Genomic DNA, 22,663 nt, shown 5'->3' on the forward strand with positions numbered 1-22,663 from the left:
GAAAAACGTCCCTTCGCAGGTGGGAGGCGCGAGGGGGACGGGCAGGACGGCTGGGGATGCTGTTCAGGGGCCCAAATTCACAAGGTCCCACTCTGACACAGTCACAGAGCCAGACCAGACGCAAAACAAGCCAGCGGTTACAAGTCCATAGCTTTATCTTACTTCCATTTTAACAGGAAAAAAGGAAGATGCCAGGAGCTCTTGATGACAGTGCTTCTCACAGCACGCTGGAGAAACACAGTGGCCCTGAACTGCAGCGGACGGGAAGGTGGGAGCTTTAACAGTTTGGGGTTTTTTTTCTGTTTGCCTCTCAAATCTGAGCAGGCACCTTCCCTTCTAGCAGGTCTTTGGGGTTAGCTGGTTCAGTGAAGGGGCTCCACATTGCCAGCTTGGTCCCCTGGGCTGGGCAGGGGGGAGATCTGGGCGGCTGGGCTCAGCCCCAGCCATCACCATTGCATGCAGGTTTCCTTGATTTGGGATGAAGGAGGGTGCTTCTTTTTAGCCACGAAAGTTACTCTGTGCTTGTGATTGCCCTTCTGCAGCAAAGCAAAGTCAGCGTGTTCCTCCAAGAGAACAGACTCTCTTCTTTTTCCTTCCTGCAGGCTCTTTGGAGGTTTGAGCCTGGACGTGAAGCGGAAAGCCCCGTGGTTCTGGAGCGACTTCCGGGATGGTCTGAGCCTGCAGTGCCTGGCGTCCTTCCTCTTCCTCTACTGTGCCTGCATGTCCCCTGTCATCACCTTTGGGGGACTGCTGGGGGAGGCGACCAATGGCCACATAGTGAGCACCTCTCTCTGTTGGGGGGCATGGGGGAGGATCAAACTCAGGCCAAAGTCCTTGCTGCAGTGAATTGGCTTTGGTTTTTGTTTCTCCCTAACGCTTTATTTACTCACGGCTGCCTCTCTTCCCCGGACAGAGTGCCATGGAGTCGCTGCTGGGCGCGTCCATGGCCGGCGTGGTGTATTGCCTCTTTGCCGGCCAACCTCTCACCATCCTCGGCAGCACCGGACCCGTCCTCGTGTTTGAGAAGATCCTCTACAAGTTCTGCAAGTAAGGCTGGCTGCCGCAGCTGGGTGCTGCGAGAGCCTTCAGAAGGGGGCAGTGATGGAGAAAAGATGCTTTTCTTTTCTTTTTCTTAGGGGTAGTTGCTAGATTTTAGTGACAGTCCTTTTGTTGCGATGGCTTTGGTGGGAGATAAACCACCCTTGTTGCCATAAGGTTTATTATTAAGCCCCAGCTTGCTGGCAGCAGGTGACTGGGTGCAAACCCAGCTGGTTTCAGTGTTAGGGCGTCAGGGTGATGTGGGAGAACACCACCTGGCCCAAGAGGGACCTGACCTCAAGCAGCCTCCAAGGTGTTAACACAAGATCCTTGTTAAACAGTGGTAACTAAATAATTGGCCTCTCCTCCTGTGGGTCTACCCCCTGCACCACAGCCCCGAGGCTCTCTGTAGTAGTACGTGGAAACTGCATTTCCCATCCGCAGCCTTGACACGCTCCAAAATTGCTCCCCGCTTTCCCCGAAGGCAGGCATGGCTCAGGGCCTCTTGCTGGCCTTTCCAGCCTTTGTTTCATTTTGCTTTCCCAGGGAGTACACGCTCTCCTATCTGTCTCTGCGGGCGTGCATTGGGCTGTGGACCGCCTTCTTGTGCATAGTGCTGGTGGCCACCGACGCCAGCTGTTTGGTGTGCTACGTCACCCGCTTCACGGAAGAAGCCTTTGCCTCCCTCATCTGCATCATCTTCATCTACGAGGCTCTGGAGAAGCTGAGTCACCTGCGAGACACCTACCCTGTGCACATGCACAGCAAGCTGGACTTCCTCACCAGCTACTAGTGGGTTTCTTTCCCCCTGAGAAAGCTGCTGCCCCTTGGCAGGAGCTCCGGGCTGCACCTCCATCGCCTTTCCCTTACCCCTGTCTTGGCTTCTCTCCTGCCAGCTGTAAGTGTGAGGCACCGACCCATCCCAGCAACGAAACGCTGCGTTTCTGGGCGAGCAACAAGATCAACGTGTCTGGCATCGCCTGGGAAAACCTCACGGTGACCGTAAGTGCCCCGAGCCACTGCTTCCTCGCGCCGCGGCCATGGGGTCCAGGGGCATTTGCATGGTGCAGAAGTCAGAGCCCTTCAGGGAATGATGGGCTTCAAACTGTGCTAGTGCTGCTCGGAAAAGTCCTTGCTTAAATCTAGCGTGTGGTTTTAACCCGCTTGGTCCTGGGGAGGAGAGTCCACCTTGTCCCAGTCTACCTGGTCCCCAACGTTGTGGGTAGCAAGCGTCCCCCTCAGGCCTGTTGCAGGACAGTATTTCTGACTGGGAGGAAGGTTAAGTAGTGGGTGGTTTGATTATTGTAGAAGTTGTAGGACTTAAGTTCATGCTTGAAAGATAGTAATTGGTCTCCTTAATGGGTTCCTAGTAACTCCAGGCCTTGCTTTCTCGTTCAGTGCTGTCTGTAGGTACATGCATAAATTTGCATGTCTGAGCAGCCTCTCAGGCTGTTGTTGCTGGAAGCAGAGCCCGGGCCTAGGGCGGCAGGCTCTTATGGTGGCCTTCATGCCCTCTTGGCCAGGTTCTGCGAGCCCTCCCCTGGGACGGGACGATTTGTCTCTTCTCCTCCTTTCCTACCATGGTTGTCTTTAGCCCTCCTTCCCTCTTCCCTCTCTCTCTATCCCCAAGAGTTTCCAGTGTTTCCTCTTCCCTCTGGTGTCTTCTCTAGCCACGATTGCTCAAATGGCAGGCAGAGGACGTGCCGAGGGTGTGTGGTATGGTGTCCCCTCACATCTCATTTCTCCGCTCTGTAGTTCGATGTGTCACTTGTTCAGCTGCTGCTGCTGCTCATTAAATATAATGAGCAGGAGCTCATATAATAAATTAAATATCATTGGCAGGAGCAGTTACAGGGTCGTGGATCTTGGACCAAGATCCTCAAAACCCCCTAGCTATGCGAGGTTTCCCTGCCGCACGTGCACTGCCTTTGTGTCCTGACGCTCTGTTTCTCCAGGAATGTCGGTATTTGCGTGGGGAGTTTCAAGGACCTGCCTGTGGACGCGACGGCCCCTACACGCCTGACGTGTTCCTCTGGTGCTGCATCCTCTTCTTCGCCACCTTTGCCCTGTCAAGCTTCTTGAAGAAGTTTAAAACCAGCCACTACTTTCCAACCAGAGTAAGCAGAAGATGGTGGCCAGCGTCCATCTCCACACTCGTTTCCCAAAATGGCTTTCCTGGAGCACTAAGCAGTATTTGCCCCGCCTTGGTCAAGCTGGGAAACGTTGGCCTTTGCAGGCCAAGCTCTCCAAGAGCTTGGATGTCCCGCACTCATTTCCATGAGTGCAAAATCATCGTAGCATTTCCCACCTGCCTCATGACCTGCCCCAGACTGAACATTTTTGGGGTTTGATTTTTTTAATTTTTTTTTTTTCCTCCTCAGGTAGTAGGAAGTCAGGTTTCCCAAAGTTTTGGGGTTTGGGGTTTTTTTTCCTTACCTTCTGTGCATTATGTGCTCGAGCGGAAAGTAGAGTCAAATGAGGAGCTTCCTTTTGAGGACTAAAGGATGCCTCAGTGCCTTGTTGCCATTGTAGCTGTGAGTGTAGCTGTAGTGGCAGGCATCTGTTTTCTTATTTTTAATGTTATTTTTATTATTTTTAGGTTTTGACTTAAACCAACCCTTGTCCGCCTAATTAAGCTTTTTTTATTGTCTGACACCAGATCTCACAGGGACAAACACAGCAACAGTATCTAAGCAAGGGATCAGGCTGCACGTGCTCAGAGGGGTGGTGGGATTTGGTTAACCAGCCTTAATGTTGTGGATGTCTGCAACTCTTGCATCTCACGTTACGGCCCTGTTTGCCATGCCCCTTTCACCTCTGGTTCCTTGCCCCAGGTACGGTCCACAGTGAGCGACTTTGCTGTTTTCCTCACCATCGTCATCATGGTGCTCCTTGACTTTGTGGTTGGGATCCCATCGCCGAAGCTCCAGGTCCCCCATGCGTTCAAGGTAATGGGGTGTTTTGGCAGGTGGGGGTGCCACAAGGTGATGCCGGGGCAGGGCAGGGCTGAGTCTGGAGGAGATGCTGGTGGTGTGACCATCTCCTCTTCCACCTCCAAGTGCCTTGCTTCCTCCTGGAAAGGAGAAGATGGCCCCAAAACTAGATGCCTACAGGAGAAGTATCTAGAGGTGCTTGCAAAGAGGAGACTGGCACTGCTGAAGCCCACGGGAGAGGGGGACATGAAGCCAGGGCTGGGAGGTGCTCTGACACAGGGAGGGAGGGGAAAATGAAAGCCAGTGGAGTGCCTGGGCTGGGAGACGATGCTGATGTGTGGGCTTTGTTGCAGCCTACCAGAGACGACCGCGGGTGGTTCATCAACCCCATAGGACCCAACCCTTGGTGGACGGTGTTGGCTGCGCTCGTCCCAGCTCTGCTCTGCACCATCTTGATATTCATGGACCAGCAGATCAGTGCCGTTATTGTGAACAGGAAGGAGCACAAGCTGAAGGTAAGGGCCTGTGAGAGATGACGCCAGCCCCAGCCCCTTCTGGGCTGCAGGTCTGGGGAGAAGCTCTTATTCCCGATGCTTTCTGAAGGCATTGGTTTGGGACAAGGTCAGGCTGCGTGGCAGGATGCTCTCCTGGATTAACGATGATGCAGGGAGCAAGTGACAGGGCAGTTCAGATGAGCAACCTTTTGGAGGAGCAAATTAATCTTGGAGCAATACAGAAGCGCGTTTTTGTTTTAAAATGGCAGCAGCAGCAGGTGCGGGGAATGAATTGTTTTGATGCGCTGCCAGGGATAACTCAGAGTCACACCTTCCTTGCAAGTGGTAGAATTTTCTTTGTGAGTGAAAAAAATGGTTGGGTGGTTTTGGGTTGTGGGTGGGTTTTTTTTGGAGAAGTATGTATCGCACAAGCTCCCCGTATCCCTTGTGTCTGAACTCCTGCCAGATTTTCATGCCAGGTGCTTGTGCAAAGCCTGCATACACCCTTACTCGTTTCCATTTCTTGTTTTAAATTCTGAAGAAGTTGACTTGTGCTCGAGCAGGGTTTGAGTCTGACTTGCGACGTTCTCCTTGCTCTTGTGCTATGGGATGCTCTGTTTCTTGTTTTCCTGCCTGCAGAAAGGATGCGGGTACCACCTGGACCTTTTTGTGGTGGCCGTGATGCTCGGGGTGTGCTCTGTGATGGGGCTGCCCTGGTTTGTGGCTGCGACCGTCCTGTCCATCACCCACGTGAATAGCCTCAAAGTAGAGTCTGACTGCTCAGCTCCAGGAGAACAACCCAAGTTTCTGGGGATACGAGAGCAGAGAGTCACTGGCTTGCTGATCTTTGTGCTCATGGGCTGCTCCGTCTTCTTCACTTCCGTGTTAAAGGTGAGAGGAAAATGCAAACCACCCAACAACCGCGAGCTTGTTGGAGGTTACCGAAAAACAGTCCCCTCTCTGCAGGCCTGAGTAGTTAGTTGTGGAGCGGAGGAGGAGGAGGTGATCCCAACCCTTGGGGCTTGACCCACGGTGGGAACCAGCCTCCGTTAGGCTTTGCAGCCCTTCAGGCCCCCGTTTGGTGTGCTCGAGGCGAGCGAGCAACGCAACTGCTTGAATTTTCGGGTGCCTTTCAGGCCCGCCCATGTTTATGGGTTACAGTTGAGCATATTCAGACCAGCACATCTGCTCTCTTTCAAACAGGCAGCCCTTTACTGGCTGCAATTTGCTCCCCAAACGCCCCGGAGCAGCCGTTCCCAGGAGCTAAACACACTGAGGTCATCCCCGTGGGCTTCCTTGCACGTTCCTCCCACAAAGTAATCTCGTCTCTAGGCTAAAAGGAGGCCTGTGGCCTTTGCCTGTTGCCCCAAGAATAGGCAGAAGTGTTTTTCTACCGCCACAGAATGCGGCATAGGGTAGCACGGGTGAAATCGCCTATTTTCCTCCAACCTTTCTGGAAAATAGGATTATTCTGAGGAGAGGTAACTCCCAAGTTCAGCCTAAAGCAGAGCCTTAGCTCACTCGTGCGCACAAAATCTTTAATGGTTAAAATCTGACCCATCTCTAAGCCTGAACGGAAGCTGGAAAGCTTCAAGCAATTTTAGGCAGTGCCTGTGGAAGAGGGTGGTAATACTGAAAATGCAATATAGAAAAAGAAACGATTGCATTCTTTTCTTTTTTTTTCTTTTTCCCCCCAGGTTATACCAATGCCTGTGCTTTATGGCGTCTTTCTCTACATGGGTGTGTCGTCGCTCAGAGGAATTCAGGTATGGACTCTTTTACAGCGTGCAGCATGTCGGCTCCCTGGTATTTTGTCTCCGTAGCAGCAGGGAAAAAAGCAGTGGCATGGGAAGAACTTCTCGCAGAGCAAGCAATGAAACTCCTTTGTGTAAGAAAAAGATTGGTGGAGGCACAGGAGGTATATAGGGCTGGGAGGACCAGGCAAGTTCAGCGCTCTCTGTTTCAGGGTTTAGGGCCGGTCAGTGTTTGGTTACGTGAAAGCGGGGGAATTCAGTGCAAAGGGAAGGCAGTTTCTACCACTGGTGGAAATCCTCGCTGGGGGATTCAGTGGGCCAAGAAATGCTAATAATGGAATGGCATGGAATAGTTGCCGTTTGGTGGGCATCTCTCAGGGGCAAGCCGGTTGATAGATGGAGCGAAGGGAAAATGGGTGCTGCTCCCAGGAGGAACGCGGTGGGATCCAGGATTTCTGACGGCAAGCGAGATGCTGCAAACTGCCTCCACGTCTCGAGAGGGCCAGAAACTTGCCGCAGTCCCAAGGTGGCAACCTTTCCCTTTTATTTTGCAGTTCTTTGATCGCTTGAAGCTGTTTTGGATGCCGGCGAAACACCAGCCGGATTTCATCTACCTGCGGCACGTGCCCTTGCGAAAGGTGCATTTGTTCACGGTGATCCAGCTGACCTGCCTCGTCCTGCTCTGGACCATCAAGGTGTCCCGTGCCGCCATCATCTTTCCCATGATGGTAAGAGCTGCTGCCGCTCGGCAGCGGGGTGTTTGCAGCGTTGGAGCGAGAGGTGGCATCGTCTCTGAGCTCACCGCATCTTCCCTCTTATTCGTGAAGGTTTTGGCTCTCGTCTTTGTCCGGAAAGCGATGGATTTCTGCTTCTCAAAGCGAGAGCTCGGCTTTCTGGATGACCTTATGCCAGAAAGGAAGAAGAAGTTGGACGATGCCAGAAATGAAGCCGGAGAAGAAGAAGAAGAGGTAAGGCTTGCTGGGTCCTCGGGGCTGGACATCTCCGTCGGGCTGTGAGATTGCCTGTTTCTCTTACAGCTTGTCTGGAAACGTTGGGGGAAGATCAGCACTCAGTCGAAATAGATCCCAATAGCCTGGATCCCACGTTGTAACCTTTGTTTCCTCAAGTAGCAGTGAGCTGAACAGTTGAATACAGGTGTAATTTTTAAAACGAGTTGTTTTTCACAAAGGTCATTATCACTATGATGATTATTATTAGATGGTGATGCTGCTGCTGCTGCTGCTGGCAAGATTTGCTCATAATCGTGTTTTGAACACACAATCCCCCTGCCCTGAAATCTTTGGAGTGAACGGTTTCTCCCCTGCTGCACTAATACCTATAGCTGCCAAGGGGCAGAAGGGGAGGGCAGACTGCTAAGTTTGTGCTGGGCATTCAGCTTATCTCCACTTTGACCAAAGACAGAGAACGTGATTTGTCCCTTTTTAACATCAGGAGTCCAGGAGGGCGATGGAAGCTGCTGCTGCTGCAAGTTCAGTTCAGCTGAACGTGGGGAAGACCAGTGACGTGGATATCCCAAAGCAAGGCAGTGACAGGTAAAGCCCCACCAAGCGCCAGGACCCCCGGCAAGATTAGCTTGAAGGTGTTTGGCAGAGTTTTCTCCACTTGCCTCTTTGTGGGGCATCCCACAGAAACCAGCAGGCAGCTTGGTGGGAAAATCAAATTCGGGGGCAGGGCTGCAGGAGGTGATCGCAGGGCTCTGACCCCAAGCAGAGTGGCTGCAGCACTCGCGTTTGACCCCCAAAGCTTGCATCATCAGTGCCTTTACGGTAGCTGGAGATCCTCATACTTACACATGCGGAGTTGCAGGCGTGATCTGTACCAGCAGTGGCTTAGGAACCCGGACCGGGGCTAAACCCCAGCAAGAGCCTTTGCACAGAGCTGTTGCTCTGCGGCTCCCCGGCTTGCCTCCCAAAACTCCTCATCCAGCAAAACCTCCCACGCTTATGCGGAGCTTTGATTCTCGGGGCTCCGCTGTTCCTCTTGCTGATGCTAATGCCCTTGGTGGCATCAGTTCCCATAATCACGGATTGCTATGTAAAATATTTATTGCAGGACTGATCTTTCTGAGATTATTACCCTGGATGAAATGTCACAAACGACCGTATGGAAGGCTCTCACTTTGAAGACAGAAACCCTTTGAATCCAGGGAGGAAAAAGGTAAAGGATTGCACGTGAACGTGACCGTGCTCCTCTGCAAGCGACGGCGCACGCCTACGCTTTTCCCACGCTTTGGCCAGCAAGGCTGAGCAAACGGCCTGTCCCTGGGAACAGGCAGTGAGGACCGTGGCATGCAAACCAGCTCCTCTCTGCTGGGGTGGTCCCCCGAACAGGGCTGAATCAGCAGCAGCTGGCAGGTCTTCCACTGATGATGCTCTCCCTCTTTTTCTCTTCCCTTCGCCTTTCCCCACTCCCGCTTTTCACGTTTAGGAATCTTGACTTTGAAGGAGAGGAGTGAGAGCGTGACTTGGGGATGTGCCAACGGAGACGGAGGGAGAAAGCGCTTTGTTTCAGTTGGAGGATTCCCATTAAAGCCATGCAGACGTTTTCAGTTATCCTTGGTGTGCTTCAGGCATTCAGTATCTCTAGACCAGCAAGCTGAGGTGAACGTCACAGTCAATGGGAGTTTGGTGGTGTTAAGTCTGCGTGCGTACGTGCGTGTGGGGGTGTGGGTTTGTAGTGGTAGAGGGACTGCTACTGCTTTATCATTCAGTGCTGCTCTTTTAATACCTAATTCCTCTTCTTTTTTTTTTTCTCTTTTTTCCAAATGTAAACTGGGAACGTCCAAAATAATTTTCTGTTATATTTGATGCATTCTCCACTTTCTTCTTCATCACGACCGGGTTTTTGTTCTGGTTTGGGGTCCTGGCTTTAATTCACTCTTATGTCTCTTACTGGTACGAGAGGGATGCCCTCTGTGGCAGGGCAGCATAGAGAGCGTCTGAGCAGTTGGCCTAAGGTGAAAGAAAAGCATTTGCTCCCTGCGCTCCAGTTTTACCTCTCTTGGTCTGGTTTGGTTTGGTTTCTTTTTTTTTTTTGCTTTGGCTCTGCCATCAGCCTGGAAGCTGCAAAATGCAGAACTGCCACCTTCTTGTCCCCGGGCTGTAAACTGCATCTAAGGGAGCACTTCAGGTATTTGATTTTGAATACACCGTATGGTCACAGGAGCGGCCAGATGAGACCTGGGGCTCTGTGTCCCTGGGCTGCCCCCTCTGTTGTTCCTCCACTTTCCTTCTGTATTTGGTCTGGCTGAGTTGGAGTTCCTTTACCCCACAGCAGCCCTCGTAGTGCTGTGCTCTGTACTGGTAGCTAGAAAGCTGTTGATAACACAGCAGTGTTTTGGCCATGGCTGAGCAGTGCTGGCACAGCATCGAGGCTGTCTCTCTAACATTCCCCCCCTCCCCAGTAGGCGGGGGGTGGGCAAGATCTTGGGAGGCGAGGTAGCCAGGAAGAAGGCGTACAGGCAGCAAGAAGAGGCATCTAGGTAGCAAGTAAATCTTAGGTCCCTTCAGACGCTGGGGACCCTGCGTTCATGCAGCATTGGGCAGACCCCAGATGGATTTTCCCTTGGCACACTGTACAGATCCTGCCTGTGGAGAAGTTCCTCCTTTTGGTCATTCACGGTGTTATACAACTTTTCTTAGAAGAAAACAACTCTATGCATAAAGGATGTTCACGCGCGGACTTCTTGCTGTACTTTAGATAACAGCAGGGCCGCGCAGGTGGCGTAATCGCTGGTACCAAGCAGGAGCTGCCTGGAGGCTCCTCTGTTACAGTCAACGAGCTCCGTTTATCCTGCGGCCAAGGGACATGTGTAGGGACACAGCCTGAAGGCCACGCTGTAGGTACAGCGCGGCACAGACCTGCACCCGCTCAGGTTAACTGTTAGGTGGATCCCTAACTCCTGGAGGTACAGTGATCTCCCAGTCAGGATCTCTGCACCAGGCTGTTAAACTGCACGGTAACTCGGGAACCAGAGAAGGTCCAGATCTGGAGGGGATGGTTAAGCACAGGGCCTCATGTTGAACCTCCTCCTCTAAGCTTGTCCTGTGCTTACAGGGTTCTCGAGCCTCTCGGGCATCTCCCAGACTGGCCGGTTACTCCCAGCTCCCTCGTTCCTGCCTTCCCCTGCCTGCCTGCCTGCCCCACTTTGGCCCCTGCAGCAGCACTCAGCTGAGCACCCTCCGTTGCTCCTGGGGAAAGAGCGTCCTCCTTGCTCTCCGTGGCGTTCCCCCAGCACACGGTGCTGTAGCAAGGACAAGGCAGTCAGAGACAGACACAGCCTGTTGAGCAGAGCGTCCTGCACGCAGTGCTTCCGATAGAGCAGCTCAGGAGCAAGGAGGTGAGCTGGGTGTGCTGCCTCTCACAAAGAGCATTTTACATCGGCGACCTTCCCTGCTGGACCCTCTGCAGCCTCTCTTTTTCCCGGCGTTGTAGGTGTTAAGTTGTGTGGTTAAAGGTTCATCTCCACAAACACAGAGGAGGACAAAGGAGCAATGGCAGGCAGGGGAACCCCAGTGACCTAGGCAGAGGCAAGGGAGCACCCTGCTGTGGCTTTTGCCAGGGCTGTCGCAGGAGAGGGATCGCCCACATTGCCTGGGTATGAGGCTCACCAGACAAGTATTGAGTCTCCCTTGCTCAGCTCACAGACTGACGGGGGGGATGCGCTTCTGTGGCCATGTCCTGCCTCTGAAGCCCGGCCGTAGACAAAAAACTGGCTCAAACTGTGAAGGTTACCAGGCAAGACGTGACGGGGTGCACGTGTGTGGCAAGGTCTGTGCGTGTGAATGTCTGAAACTGAATTCTGAGCTGTCAAGCAGAAGCCTGCTTCTTGCTACACGCAGCCAGCGTGGGCTGGTTGTAAATTTGGGTAACACCTGGAATAAGCAAAAGTGGCATGTCCCGAATCCTACAGTTAATACAGAGCTAGGAGCCAGAAGCCTTAATTCGGAGGCTGATCAGGCCTCGTACTGCTCACATAGACAACTTAGATTGGGAAAAGTGGGGGCGTGGGGTTCCAGAAAGAAGAGGTGGTGGCAAAAAGAAGGGTTCCCAGCAAGAAGAAGGGATCTTGAAGAGAAGAAAGGGACCCAGGAAGGAAAAGGTGAAGATCCTGGCTGGAGGAAATATCCTGGAAGTGGCGGAAGATCTTGGAGACCAGAGAGCCGCGTGGAGACAAGTGCCAGGGGATGCCCAGGGACCTTGACCAGCACCCTGCGAAACTGGTAACGGCGAGCAGCTGCACAGCAGGAACCAAGGTGACGTTCTGCCTGACCTTCCCGGGCCTGCAGTAGCCTCCCTGCTGGGAAGGGGAGTTGGATCAAGCAACTGCAGGATTCAATAGGAATGCATTTCACGAAGGTAAAGAGGACACAGCAGTGGCTTGGAAACGCTGGTTGGTTTAATGGTAAAACTGGAATTATTCTGTGAACTGTGCATTCCTTTTAATATGGACTTAATTTAAAATAGCTGCTTTGAAGTTGTTCTGACTTCACCTTAATCGACACCTGCAATCTTCATCATCTTATCTTCTCCAACAGCGACACCACACCCTGCCCCTCCCCACCCCCTGCAAAAAAAACCCAAACCCAACCCAGGAAAAGAAGGACTTCAAGGGCAAGCTAGGCAGCAAAGTTGTGCGAGATTGGTCAAACTGCTCAAAGTTTGCAGAGAGATTGGAGCTTGCAATTCAGATGTGCGTCGCTCAGCATGGGGAGGGTAGTACGCACCTTTCACTGGAGTCAGAGGGAAAAACAGGGAGAAGGGAGCTGCAGCGTAAAGAGTAAAGAAGGACACAACATTCTTAGGAAAACTCTCCTTTTTGTTTCCTTTTCCTTGCTCCTTCGCTTCCAGAACTCCGTGGTCGCAGTTTGTGCTGCCTCACCTCCAGCACAGCGTGCAGAATGAAACGACTGTCACAGAATTCGTCCTCCTGGGGTTCTGCAGCACCCCAGCCCTGCAGCGCTGCCTCTTTGGCCTTTTCTCTGCCCTCTGCTCTGCCACTCTGATGGGAAACGCACTTGTCTTTCTGCTTATCTGCCTGGACTACTGCCTCCACAGCCCCATGTACTTCTTCCTCTGCCACCTCTCCATCGGGGACATCTGCTACGCCTCCAGCAATGTCCCCCGTATGCTAAGGAGCCTCCTTGGACAAGGCAGAACCCTCTCCGTTGCTGGGTGTGGGGCACAGATCCATCTTTATTTAATCTTTGCACTTACAGCGTGCGTGCTGCTGGCCGTGATGTCTCATGTTCGCTACGTGGCAATCTGCCGCCCCCCGCGCTATGCCCTCATCATGATCTGGAGGCTGCGCCTCAGCCTTGCCACGGTTTTGTGGGCTTTGGCGTCCGTATTTGGTACACTGCAAGCCTCTCTGGCTTTACACCTGCCTTTCTGCGGCCCCTGCGAGGTTGTCCACTTCTCCTGTGAAGTTCTTGCTGTCTTAAAGCTGGCCTGCACTGCCGCTCCTGCCAATAAAGTCCTGATCTTTGCTATTTGTGTGTGCTTCTTCCTCTTGCCTTTAGCCTTAATCCTGATTTCCTCCCTGGACACCCCGGCCACCGATCTGCGCATCCGCTCTGTGCCAGGATGGCACGAAACCTTGTCCACGTGTGGCTCCCACCCGACCGTGGTGGGTGTCTTTTATGGAAACGCCATCTTCATGTACGCGGGGCCCGGGAGCGGTAACTCCTCTGGGAGGGAGAAAGTTCTTTCCCTTTTCTGCAGTCTCGTCAGCCCCAGTTTGAACCCCGTCATTTACAGTCGGAGGAACAAGCAGGTGAAGGAAGCCTTGCTGAAGCTTCAGAGAAGGAAGAGGGTCTTTCATTCCGTCTAGCTGGTGCTCTAGGCTTTCACCTGTCTCCTGTCTTTCTGCTCTTTCTTCTTGAGCTCTTGGGGTATTTCTCATGGAATGTTAAGTGGTTCAAAGTGTCCTGGTTTCAGCTGGGATAGAGTTAAGTGTCTTCCTAGTATCTGGTACAGTGCTATGTTTTGAGTTCAGTATGCAAAGAACCTTGATAACACTGATGTTTGCAGTTGTTGCTAAGTAGCGTTTAGACTAAAGTCAAGGATTTTTCAGCTTCTCATGCCCAGCCAGCGAGAAAGCTGGAGGGGCACAAGAAGTTGGCACAGGACACAGCCAGGGCACCTGACTCAAACTGGCCAACAGGGTATTCCATAGTATGCGACGTTCCATCTAGTATAGGAACTGAGGAGTGTGGGGGGGGAATCGCTGCTCAGGGACTAGCTGGGTGTCGATCGGCAGGTGGTGAGCGATTGCACTGCGCATCATTTGTACATTCCAATCCTTTTATTATTGCTGTTGTCATTTCATTAGTGTTATCATTATTAGTTTCTCCTTTTCTGTTCTATTAAACCATTCTTATCTCAACCCACGAGTTTTACTTCTTTTTCCAGATTTTCTCCCCCATCCCACTGGATGGGGGGGAGTGAGTGAGCGGCTGCGTGGTGCTTAGTTGCTGGCTTGGGTTAAACCACGGCGGAGACAGAGTCACAGCAGCACAGAATGGATGCTGAAAGGGACCTCTAGAGATCATCCAGCCCACCTCAGCTGCGCGAGCAGGGTCAGCTGCAGCAGGCTGTGAGTCTGGTTCTCGAAGGTGCCGTTGGCTGCGTTGCTCCCAGGTTGTGGAGCTCGCATGGGAAATGGGCAATAAAGAGGGATGAAGTTTCCAGGCACTTTCTGGCCGGTGCAGTGATTTTTTTTTTTTTTTTTTTTTCCTTCTGATTTTTTCTCTCCCCTTCATGGTCTTGCAGCTGCCCAAGGTGCAGCCAGACAAGGGGAGGAGGGTCCCTGCGTGGCCTGCAGCTCCCTCCCTCGCCATTCTTGGGGTGATTTGGGGTTATTTTGCTGTGTCAGTGAGGCAGCGCTGGGCTCTCCGGGGCTGAGGTCAGTGGGACCCGAGGAAGGCCGTGATGGTCTTGAGGCTTTGAAGGGCTTTGCACCGAGCCCTGTCCCCGCTGGAGGGGACGCTGGTGGTGTTCAAGACGAAGGCCTTGCAGCCCTTGCTGTCGTGTGTGCCCGTGTCCCCCCCGGCCCCCGAGGTCTGTCCTTGTCGCAGGGGCTCTGTGCTGCTTTCTGCGTGGGGCCGTGTCCGTGAGTCCTGCAGGGAGCTGTCTGTCCTGGCTTCCCCACCAAAGGGCTGCTCCCCCTGGGGAAGGGGAGAGGGGAGTCGTCCGCGTCCCGCCCCACCGTTGCCTGCCCCGCTGGTGGTGACTCGGCCCTGGGGGTGGCTCGGTTCCCCTCGGGGCTTTCCCCGGCTCGGATCTGGGGCTCAGCGGGGCTTTTGCACCTCTTGGGTGCTGTTTCTTGGTGCCCCCTGCTCTCCCTCCCCCTCCCACACAGGCACGGAGCGGTTCTGGAGAAGGAGCTTTTAATTGAAAAGACAAGAGGAAAGGTCCCATCCAAGTTGGTCTAACCCCTCCCTACCCCCCTCCCCGGCCCCCCCTTCAACAAGTACCCCCCCTCCTCTCCCACCCCCCACTCCCCCCATCTCCATCCGTCTCACCCCTGTCTAATCCCCGCCCCCCCCTCACACCCCCACGTTGGCCGCAAGAGCCCTGCGCTTGCTGGGTGGCATTGGCAAGGAGCTCTGCGCCTGCCTCTTCCTCCGCTTGCCTGCCGTGGCAGGTGGGGATGGTGGCAGGTCCATCCCCGCATCCTGCCACGGCTCCTGGGGCTCCATCCTGCCGCTGTTGACTATTTTGAGGCTCAGCATGGCGTCGCTGAGCTGGGGGATGCAGTAGTCAGGGGTGAGCATCTCCTCAGGCAGCGAGAGCGAGCTGAAGTCGCGGTGGGGGGTGGCTGCGCCGGTGCCACCAGCGTCCCCGGGCATGGAGCTCCTGCTGGGAGCATGCTGGCTGACGCCAACTCCATCCGGGGAGCAACCAAAGAGCACTAGGGCCTCTTGCAGAGGCACTTTCTCAGACGCTGCAAGTTCACCTACAGGCTCCCCAAGGGCTTGATTGTGGGGGTCAGCACAGGGGCTGGGGGGGACGTCACTGCCTGGGCGTGCCCCCACAGGGGTGGCCATGCCACAGGTGTTGATCTTGGCCAACGGCCCCTCGATGTTCTCGTAGCTGGGGATGGGTGTTGGCATCGCTGGGGGGCTGGGGCCATCCCTCTCTCCGCTCCGCTGGTGCCAGCAGGGTCCCCAGACATGGGGCTGCTGCTGGGACCATCCTGGCTGACCCCCACTCCATCCAGGGAGCAACTGAAGAGCCTTAGGGCCTCTTCCAGGAGCATCTCCTCGGACACTGCAAGGTCGCCTGCAGTGTCCCCAACGGCTTGGTTGTGGCTGGCAGCGCAGGGGCTGGGGGGGACATCGCTGCCCAGGGGTGCCCCCACAGGGGTGGCCATGCTGGGGATGTTGATCTGTGCCAACTGCCCCTCGCTGTGCTGGTAGCCGGGGATGGACAGTGGCAGCTCCAGAGGGGCTGGGGCCACGCCACTCCTCTGATTTTCACAGGGTGTGAGGTATTGTGGTTGGCCCTGGGGGGTCCCTGGGGCTGTCCAGGCCAGGGGGGCCCCGCAGCCCCCGGGACCCCACAGGGCAGCACCCGGCAGAGAAGCGGCGCCTTGGCCGAGCGTGGCGGTGGCCAGTGGAGGCAGGTGGGTGGTTGTCCACTGGATGCGGAAGACGCGGGGGTCGAAGAGGCAGCCACATGGAGCCCTCTGCAGCCCTGTGTGGGTGAGGGGGAGCCGTGCTGGGGCGGGGGGACTCTCCAGGGGCACCCGCCGAGCCGGCCCCGATGGCCGACATCCCCCAGCTCTGGGCCAGGGGCGTGGGGAGCTTGTGGCCGGGGCGATCCCCACAGGGTGAGTTGCTGTGCCGGTGGGACAGGGTTGCAATTTGGGGAGGAGACTCGCATCTAGGAGGTGAAACGGGAGAGGTGGCCCCAAATATTTGGGGAATTCTCTGCAGATGGGCTTTCCTGGGCACGTGCCGCCCGGGCGAGGGCAAGGATGCTCACCGGGGCTTGCTGAACCCCCATGTGAAAAGTGTCGGGGGAAGGGGTGTGATGGGGATGGAGAAGGTGCCAGAGCAGACTGGGGTGCCATACCTGCTGGTGGTGCCTGGGGGGCCTGGGGTGGCCGGGCTGCAGGGAAGGGCTGCTCCCGCGTGGGCAGGCGGCACAGGTTGGCTGAGCCTAAGAGAGAGAGGAGCGATGGCCGGCGGTCACCTCTGCTTTTGCCCCCCAAGAGCGTCCCTGGGCTGCAGGGGTTGGGGTCGGTCCCTACCTCGAGGGTAGAAGGTTTTGGGGAGCACGAATGGCTGGAAAAGCTAGGGCGCCGGGGGGTCCCAGGGCCCAGGCAGTGGGAGCTGCACTGGTGGCCGCGCCATGGTCCCTTCTGGCTGTTGGCTGCCAAGGACTCTTTGGCGTCTCCCCGGAAGGAATGCGGGGGCTCCCTGTGTTCCGCCCCACCCCCAAGAGCCTCCCCAGCTCCTCCTGGGGAGGGAAAGGGTTAAGGGAGGCTGGGGTGCCCCCGGGGCCTACAGGCGGCTCTCAGGGTCTGCGGGTGCAAATCCTCTTTGCTTTCAACAGTATTTTTCCGGTGGGGGAAGAAGAACAAGTTGATTCAGCCGAGCCGAGCGGGGACCAAGCTGCAGCCGCAGCCTCCTTGCGCCAGATGGCAAATGCGTTTGCGACTGTTGCCCGTGCTTCTGTTCGCTGCGTTGACCGGAGCGAGGCAGAAATAGGAAAAAGGACCTCGAGGGCGCGAAGGAAGGTCACGCGGTGTCGCTCGGTGGCACGCTTTCCCCCAGCCCTCGCTCCAGTAGTGCTGTCAGGTCTTTTAGTCTCCTGATGGGAAAAGCAGCAGCTCTGGATCCCCCTCGGAGGGGGCGGCGCTTTCCCTGGGTGCGTGACACCCAGGAGGAGACGGTACCCGCCGCCGCGTGCTCCCAGAAAAGGACTGGATTCTGCCCAACGTCCAGTGTCGGGGCGCTGGGGCTGTTTGCGCTCTACGGGACCCCAGGGATGGGGTTAGTACATCCCCTCCTCGTGCTTGGAGGATTCGGCACTAGCAAGGACCCCCTGGTACCAAGGACACAGGCCTCTCGCTCCCGCTGTGTGAACAGTGTGTGGCCTGGGGGAGTCGGGACAACTGCCGTGAACCGGAGGCCAAAGATCTCTCCTGGCCTGGATCCTGTTAATTAAAGAGATGGCGCTCTGTTGGTGAGGCACCTCTGGCTGCAAGATTGCGCAAGGCCATCTGCTGCGTAACTTGTGGCAGGGACCGATGCTGGGGGCGTGAAGGCAAGCGCGCTTCTAAAACCATAAAACTCTGTTTCATTTCGGAGCGCAGCTGAGCCACCCCGCTCCTCAACACTCTGCCATCTGCACCGCTGTGGCTGGGACCGGGCAGTGCTGCACATCCCAAAGGCCACCAAGTCACACCCGTGTCCCTGCTGCTTTGCCGGGAGCTTCTGCGATGCGAGCGATGTTCTGGGGGCTGATCTCTTGGACTGCAGCTACTCTGTCCCTGACCGGCAGCTGGTCAGGAGGGTTGCGTCCCAGGTGGAATTCCGCCTCTCTGATGAGAACCTGGCCAAGGATGCTTTCCTCCTGAAACATGTCCAGAAGAACAAGATGGGCTTCGTCAGCATCAAACTGCTGACGCCCTTGAAGAAGGTAGGCAGCCCGTTGCGTTGGCCAGCTGGGGTGGGAAGTGGCCTCCACGTGGAGGATGCCTGGGTGTCTGGGTGTGCTCTGGCTGTCTGCGGTGAGGTGCTCGGGGAGGTCAGGCTGCCTGTGTCCCGGCAAAGCGCTGGTGGTGCAGAGCTGGGCCCTGCTGTCTGCCTTCAACGTGCTGCAGCAGTTCTCCACCCAGGGAGGGTGGCTGGGGAAGCGGTGAGGGGTCCTCAAACCCCAAGCCCAGGGCTGGGTTCACCTCTTCTGCCCGTGGTTCCCCCAGGCTGCTTTGAGAGAGGAGAGCTCGTCCTCCGGCGCTGAGGCTCCTTTACATTTGGGTTTGGGGCTTTCTCTTTTCTTTTGTTTTTCATCACGACTAGATGAATGAGCAGCGGAGTTTATTAAAGCAACGGTACAGGTGCTTTTGGATTGCCCGTGATAAATAGACTGTCTGCAAAGCGCGTGCAGGTGACAATACAGTCGCCTACAAGCGCGTTAAATGATGAAAGAAAAGAGCTCTAAAGAATTCTAAGTTTCCCAGGGAAGCACTCGGTACAGCCAAGTGTTCGAATCTCACACAATAGGCAACCCTATGGCGGGGGGGAGAGAGGCTCAGTCCATCGACTGATGCCAGAAGTCAGTGATGTCCTCCCGACTTGTCTGTGATGGTGTCTTCCCTGGCATTTCTCCTCTCTTAAGACCTTTTATGTTTTCTGAGTTTTTCGGTGGAGCTTGAGTGACTCTAGTCACACATACCTTTCCTTTGATTGGTATAAAGTTCTCTCGCTTTGCTTTTAAAGGCATACGCTAGAGAAAATTCAGAGCGCGTGCTCAGTGGGGGTTGGTCGCACCTTGGAGATGGGTAACTTTGGGGGTGGAGGTGTGTTTTGGTATTATAATGAGCAGAGTTCACCTGAAACATGTCCAGAAGAACAAGATGGGCTTCGTCAGCATCAAACTGCTGACATCCTTGAAGAAGGTAGGCAGCCCGTTGCGTTGGCCAGCCGGGGTGGGAAGTGGCCTCCACGTGGAGGATGCCTGGGTATCTGGGTGTGCTCTGGCTGTCTGCGGTGAGGTGCTCGGGGAGGTCCAGGCTCTGCTCAGGAAGCCTGTGTCCCGGCAAAGTGCTGGTGGTGCAGAGCTGGGCCCTGCTGTCTGCCTTCAACGTGCTGCAGCAGTTCTCCACCCAGGGAGGGTGGCTGGGGAAGCGGTGAGGGGTCCTCAAACCCCAAGCCCAGGGCTGGGTTCACCTCTTCTGCCCGTGGTTCCCCCAGGCTGCTCTAGGAGAGATCATGCCTTAACTAAAAAACTGCAGGGAAGCACTGGTGGTGTGATGTACAGGGAAGCTGTGTCTTCTTGCCATGGTCCAGGAGCACAGGCGGCCTTCTCCCACAAATCCTGAAAGGGGGATATTGCCTTGCCATGACCTCAGGTTGATGGGGGTGCAGCCTGCCTCGATGATGGGTTTAGGGTGGTCCCTGCCTGGGGAGACTCACAGTGACACAGTGGCCCCCTCTGTCCCTCAGGTGAAATACCTGACGCATGACTGGTGGCTGACGCTTTACACCCTGCGGTTCTCAGAGCTGCTGGAGGTGAACGAGGAGGGCACCAAAGTGAGGCGGTGGGTGATAGCATATGTCCATACATTCTGTATGGTATGGCTAAATATTTGTTGGTTTTAATATTTTGTACCAGCCGTGGAAACTGGTTTGCTGCTAGGTGACTGTAAAAGTGAGATTTGGTAAATAATTATTAGAAATCTTATACTAACACTATGATTGAAAAAAGAGACAGAAGTGTAGCCAAGTAATTAACTAGTAGAGGTAGTTACTCCTAAGTTTTACAGTTCTTTGCTCTTATGACTGGATGTTCCTGTACATTAGATAAGATTAATATTGAAACTGACCATATATGACTGAAACCATGTTAAGCTCCAAGATCAAAGAACAAGGATGACGAACAAGACTTGAAGGTCAGCCAACAGAATTTGAAATGGATCGGTGGTCGCAAAAGCAGCCCTTTGACTCAAATGAAGAACCGTTGCATGTGATCAGATGTAGGCAATACTATGATACTCAGTTACAATAACTTTTATGTATATGTATACTAATCTGATTAATATGTAATTGGTTACTCCATATAACCTGTTTGTGCTGAAGCTGTGGCACGCGTGCTAGGTGGAACTATCCCCCGTGCATCCAGCGCTGCAATAAAGAATGCCTACTTTCTAAAACTCCAAAATGAGTCTTAGAGAGTTTCTTCGACTGGCTTTTCGGTATCATGGGTCCCCATCCCCGAGTCCCTGCTGAGTGTCCCCCCCAGCAGACTGCTGCTGGCCTGGGAGCTGCTGACCCTGGAGCAGGACGTGCTGCTGCTGCTCCAGAAGAATTTCCTCAAGACCATCACGAGGATGTTCAGCCCCTTCGGCACCATCGCCTCCATCCGCATCCTGCGGCCGGGCCGCAAGCTGCCCTCGGATGTGCGGAAATACACGTCAGACTTCCCCGAGCTGCTGAGCAAGCACTGCGCACTGGTGGAGTACAAGAGCCTGGGGAGCGCTTCAGCCTTGAGGAGCCTTGAGGACCTCGGCCACCAGAGCTGTCCGCGTGGCGAGAGCATCAGGGTGGTCCGGCTCTGCGGGAAGGGCTCCAAGAAGACAGCTGGGGCCGAGAGGGAGGTGGCGGAGGAGCTGATGGACCAGCCGGGTTGGAAAGCGCAGGCGGTGGCCGCGACCTTCCCCAACGGCCTCGGGGACTCCCTGCTCTGCAGCTCCCCGGAGTTGAACGGTGCCCAGGCGCTGCCACCCCTCCTCCTGCACAAGGACCCCGCGGCACCCTCCTGGCCCGGCAGCAACTTCAAGCCCAGCAATTTCAGCAATGCCTTCACTGGATTGCTCCTCGCCAGCAAAGTCTTCCCTCCGCTCGGGACAGGCTTGGGCACAGGCAGCTGCTACGGCCTCTGCTCCAGCACTGAGAGCACTCGTGGCTGCGGCTGGGGGAGTGGGGTGGGTGCCTGGGCACCCTGGCCCAGCAGCCCCTCTCCAGATGCCAAACCTCTTGCCGGCAATCCTCCGGCAGCGACGTGGGTGCCTGAGCCCCTCGGCCTGCGGGATGCGGTGCTTTGCCTGCCCCACTGTTGTCCCAAAAGTGGGGTCATTCACCCGGTGTGCAAAATGCCAATATAAACACAGAGCAGAGGTATTTTATTCCAGTTCTTGTTTACGCAAAGATGGGGGCTAGGTGGTAATCCGCAAAGCTAGCACCCCTCATGCCTAAATGGGCAAGCAATTTATACAGTTCAGTTATACATATTCAATTTCCAAAGTTCTTCCAAAAACTATTACTGGGAGTCGCTTATCTCGCACAGTTTCCATTGGGCTAAAGTTTCCCTGCTTGGAATTAAAGGTACAGTGTTCTTTTCTTTTACAGCACATGCTCAAGGAGAGTTGGGGGGGTAAGTCTTTTTGGTGTGGAATTGAGTTGGTGGTCGTGATCTCCCCCTGCCACCTTTCTTTACCTTTCCTCCAGTTTTCGAAGATTTTTCTGACTTCATGCCTATTAGCAATTATTCAACTTTTTGGCGCCTCCTGGGGTAGGATGTTCCCTTCTTCTCAGTCTTTTAGTTCTTCTTCAGGGGCACAGTTGTTAGCAAGGCATGCATTGGTTATACAAAGGGGATCTTGTTTCACAAGACCTTTGTGGCCTTTTTCGTGTGGCTTAAGTACATAATTTCTTAAGTACATCATTTCCCCCTGTGGTGGGTTGACCCTGGCTGGACGCCAGGTGCCCACCAAAGCCGTTCTATCACTCCCCCTCCTCAGCTGGACAGGGGAGAGAAAATGTAACAAAGAGCTTGTGGGTCGAGATAAGGACAGGAGAGATCACTCACCAATTACCATCACTGGCAAAAGAGACTCCGCTTGGGGAAAATTAACTCAATTTATTACAAATCAACCAGAGTAGGGTAATGAGAAATAAACCCAAATCTCAGAACACCTTCCCTCCACCCCTCCCTTCTTCCTGGGCACAACTTCACTCCCGGATTCCCTACCAACCCCCCCCAGTGGCACAGGGGGACGGGCAATGGGGTTTACGGTCAGTTCATCACACGTTATTTTCTGCCGCTTCATCCTCCTCGGGGGAAGGACTCATCACATTCTTCCCCTGCTCCAGCGTGGGGTCCCTCCCACGGGAGACAGTCCTCCATGAACTTCTCCAACATGGGTCCCTCCCACGGGCCGCAGTTCTTCACGAACTGCTCCAGCATGGGTCCTTTCCACGGTGTGTAGTCCTTCAGGAGCACACTGCTCCAGCGTGGGTCCCCCGTGGGGTCACAAGTCCTGCCAGAAAAACTGCTCCAACGTGGGCTCCTCTCTCCACAGATCCGCAGGTCCTGCCAGGAGCCTGCTCCAGTGCGGGCTTCCCACAGGGTCACAGCCTCCTTCAGGCACCCACCTGCTCCGGCATGGGGTCCTCCACGGGCTGCAGGTGGAGATCTGCTCCACCGTGGACCTCCATGGACTGCAGCGGGACAGCCTGCCTCACCGTGGTCTTCCCCACGGGCTGCAGGGGAATCTCTGCTCCGGCGCCTGGAGCATCTCCTCCCCCTCCTTCTTCACTGACCTGGGGGTCTGCAGGGTTGTTTCTCTTACATGTTCTCACTCCTCTCTCGGGCTGCCATTTCTGTCTGTCCCAGCAACTTTTTTTTCCTTCTTAAATATGTTATCACAGAGGTGCTGCCTTGGCCGGCGGCAGGTCCGTCTTAGAGCCGA

At 54.9% G+C, this 22,663-nt stretch overlaps 1 protein-coding gene and 1 long non-coding RNA gene across 2 annotated transcripts in view; both read left to right on the forward strand.

Annotated features, from left to right (window-relative positions):
- The window catches only part of LOC138684083 (uncharacterized), a 182,617-nt gene that overhangs the window by 9,782 nt on the left and 150,172 nt on the right, over positions 1-22,663 (forward strand). The window lies entirely within an intron of this gene.
- On the forward strand, positions 17,680-21,283 carry LOC138684088 (la-related protein 6-like; the record flags this gene model as incomplete). Its single annotated transcript, XM_069777804.1, has 3 exons — positions 17,680-17,892; positions 19,419-19,513; positions 20,146-21,283. Coding segments are annotated over 3 exons (1,239 nt in total), but the record flags the coding sequence as incomplete, so codon positions are not given.

The sequence above is a fragment of the Haliaeetus albicilla genome, unplaced genomic scaffold, assembly GCF_947461875.1.
Source record: "Haliaeetus albicilla unplaced genomic scaffold, bHalAlb1.1 scaffold_34, whole genome shotgun sequence".
NCBI lineage: Eukaryota > Metazoa > Chordata > Aves > Accipitriformes > Accipitridae > Haliaeetus > Haliaeetus albicilla.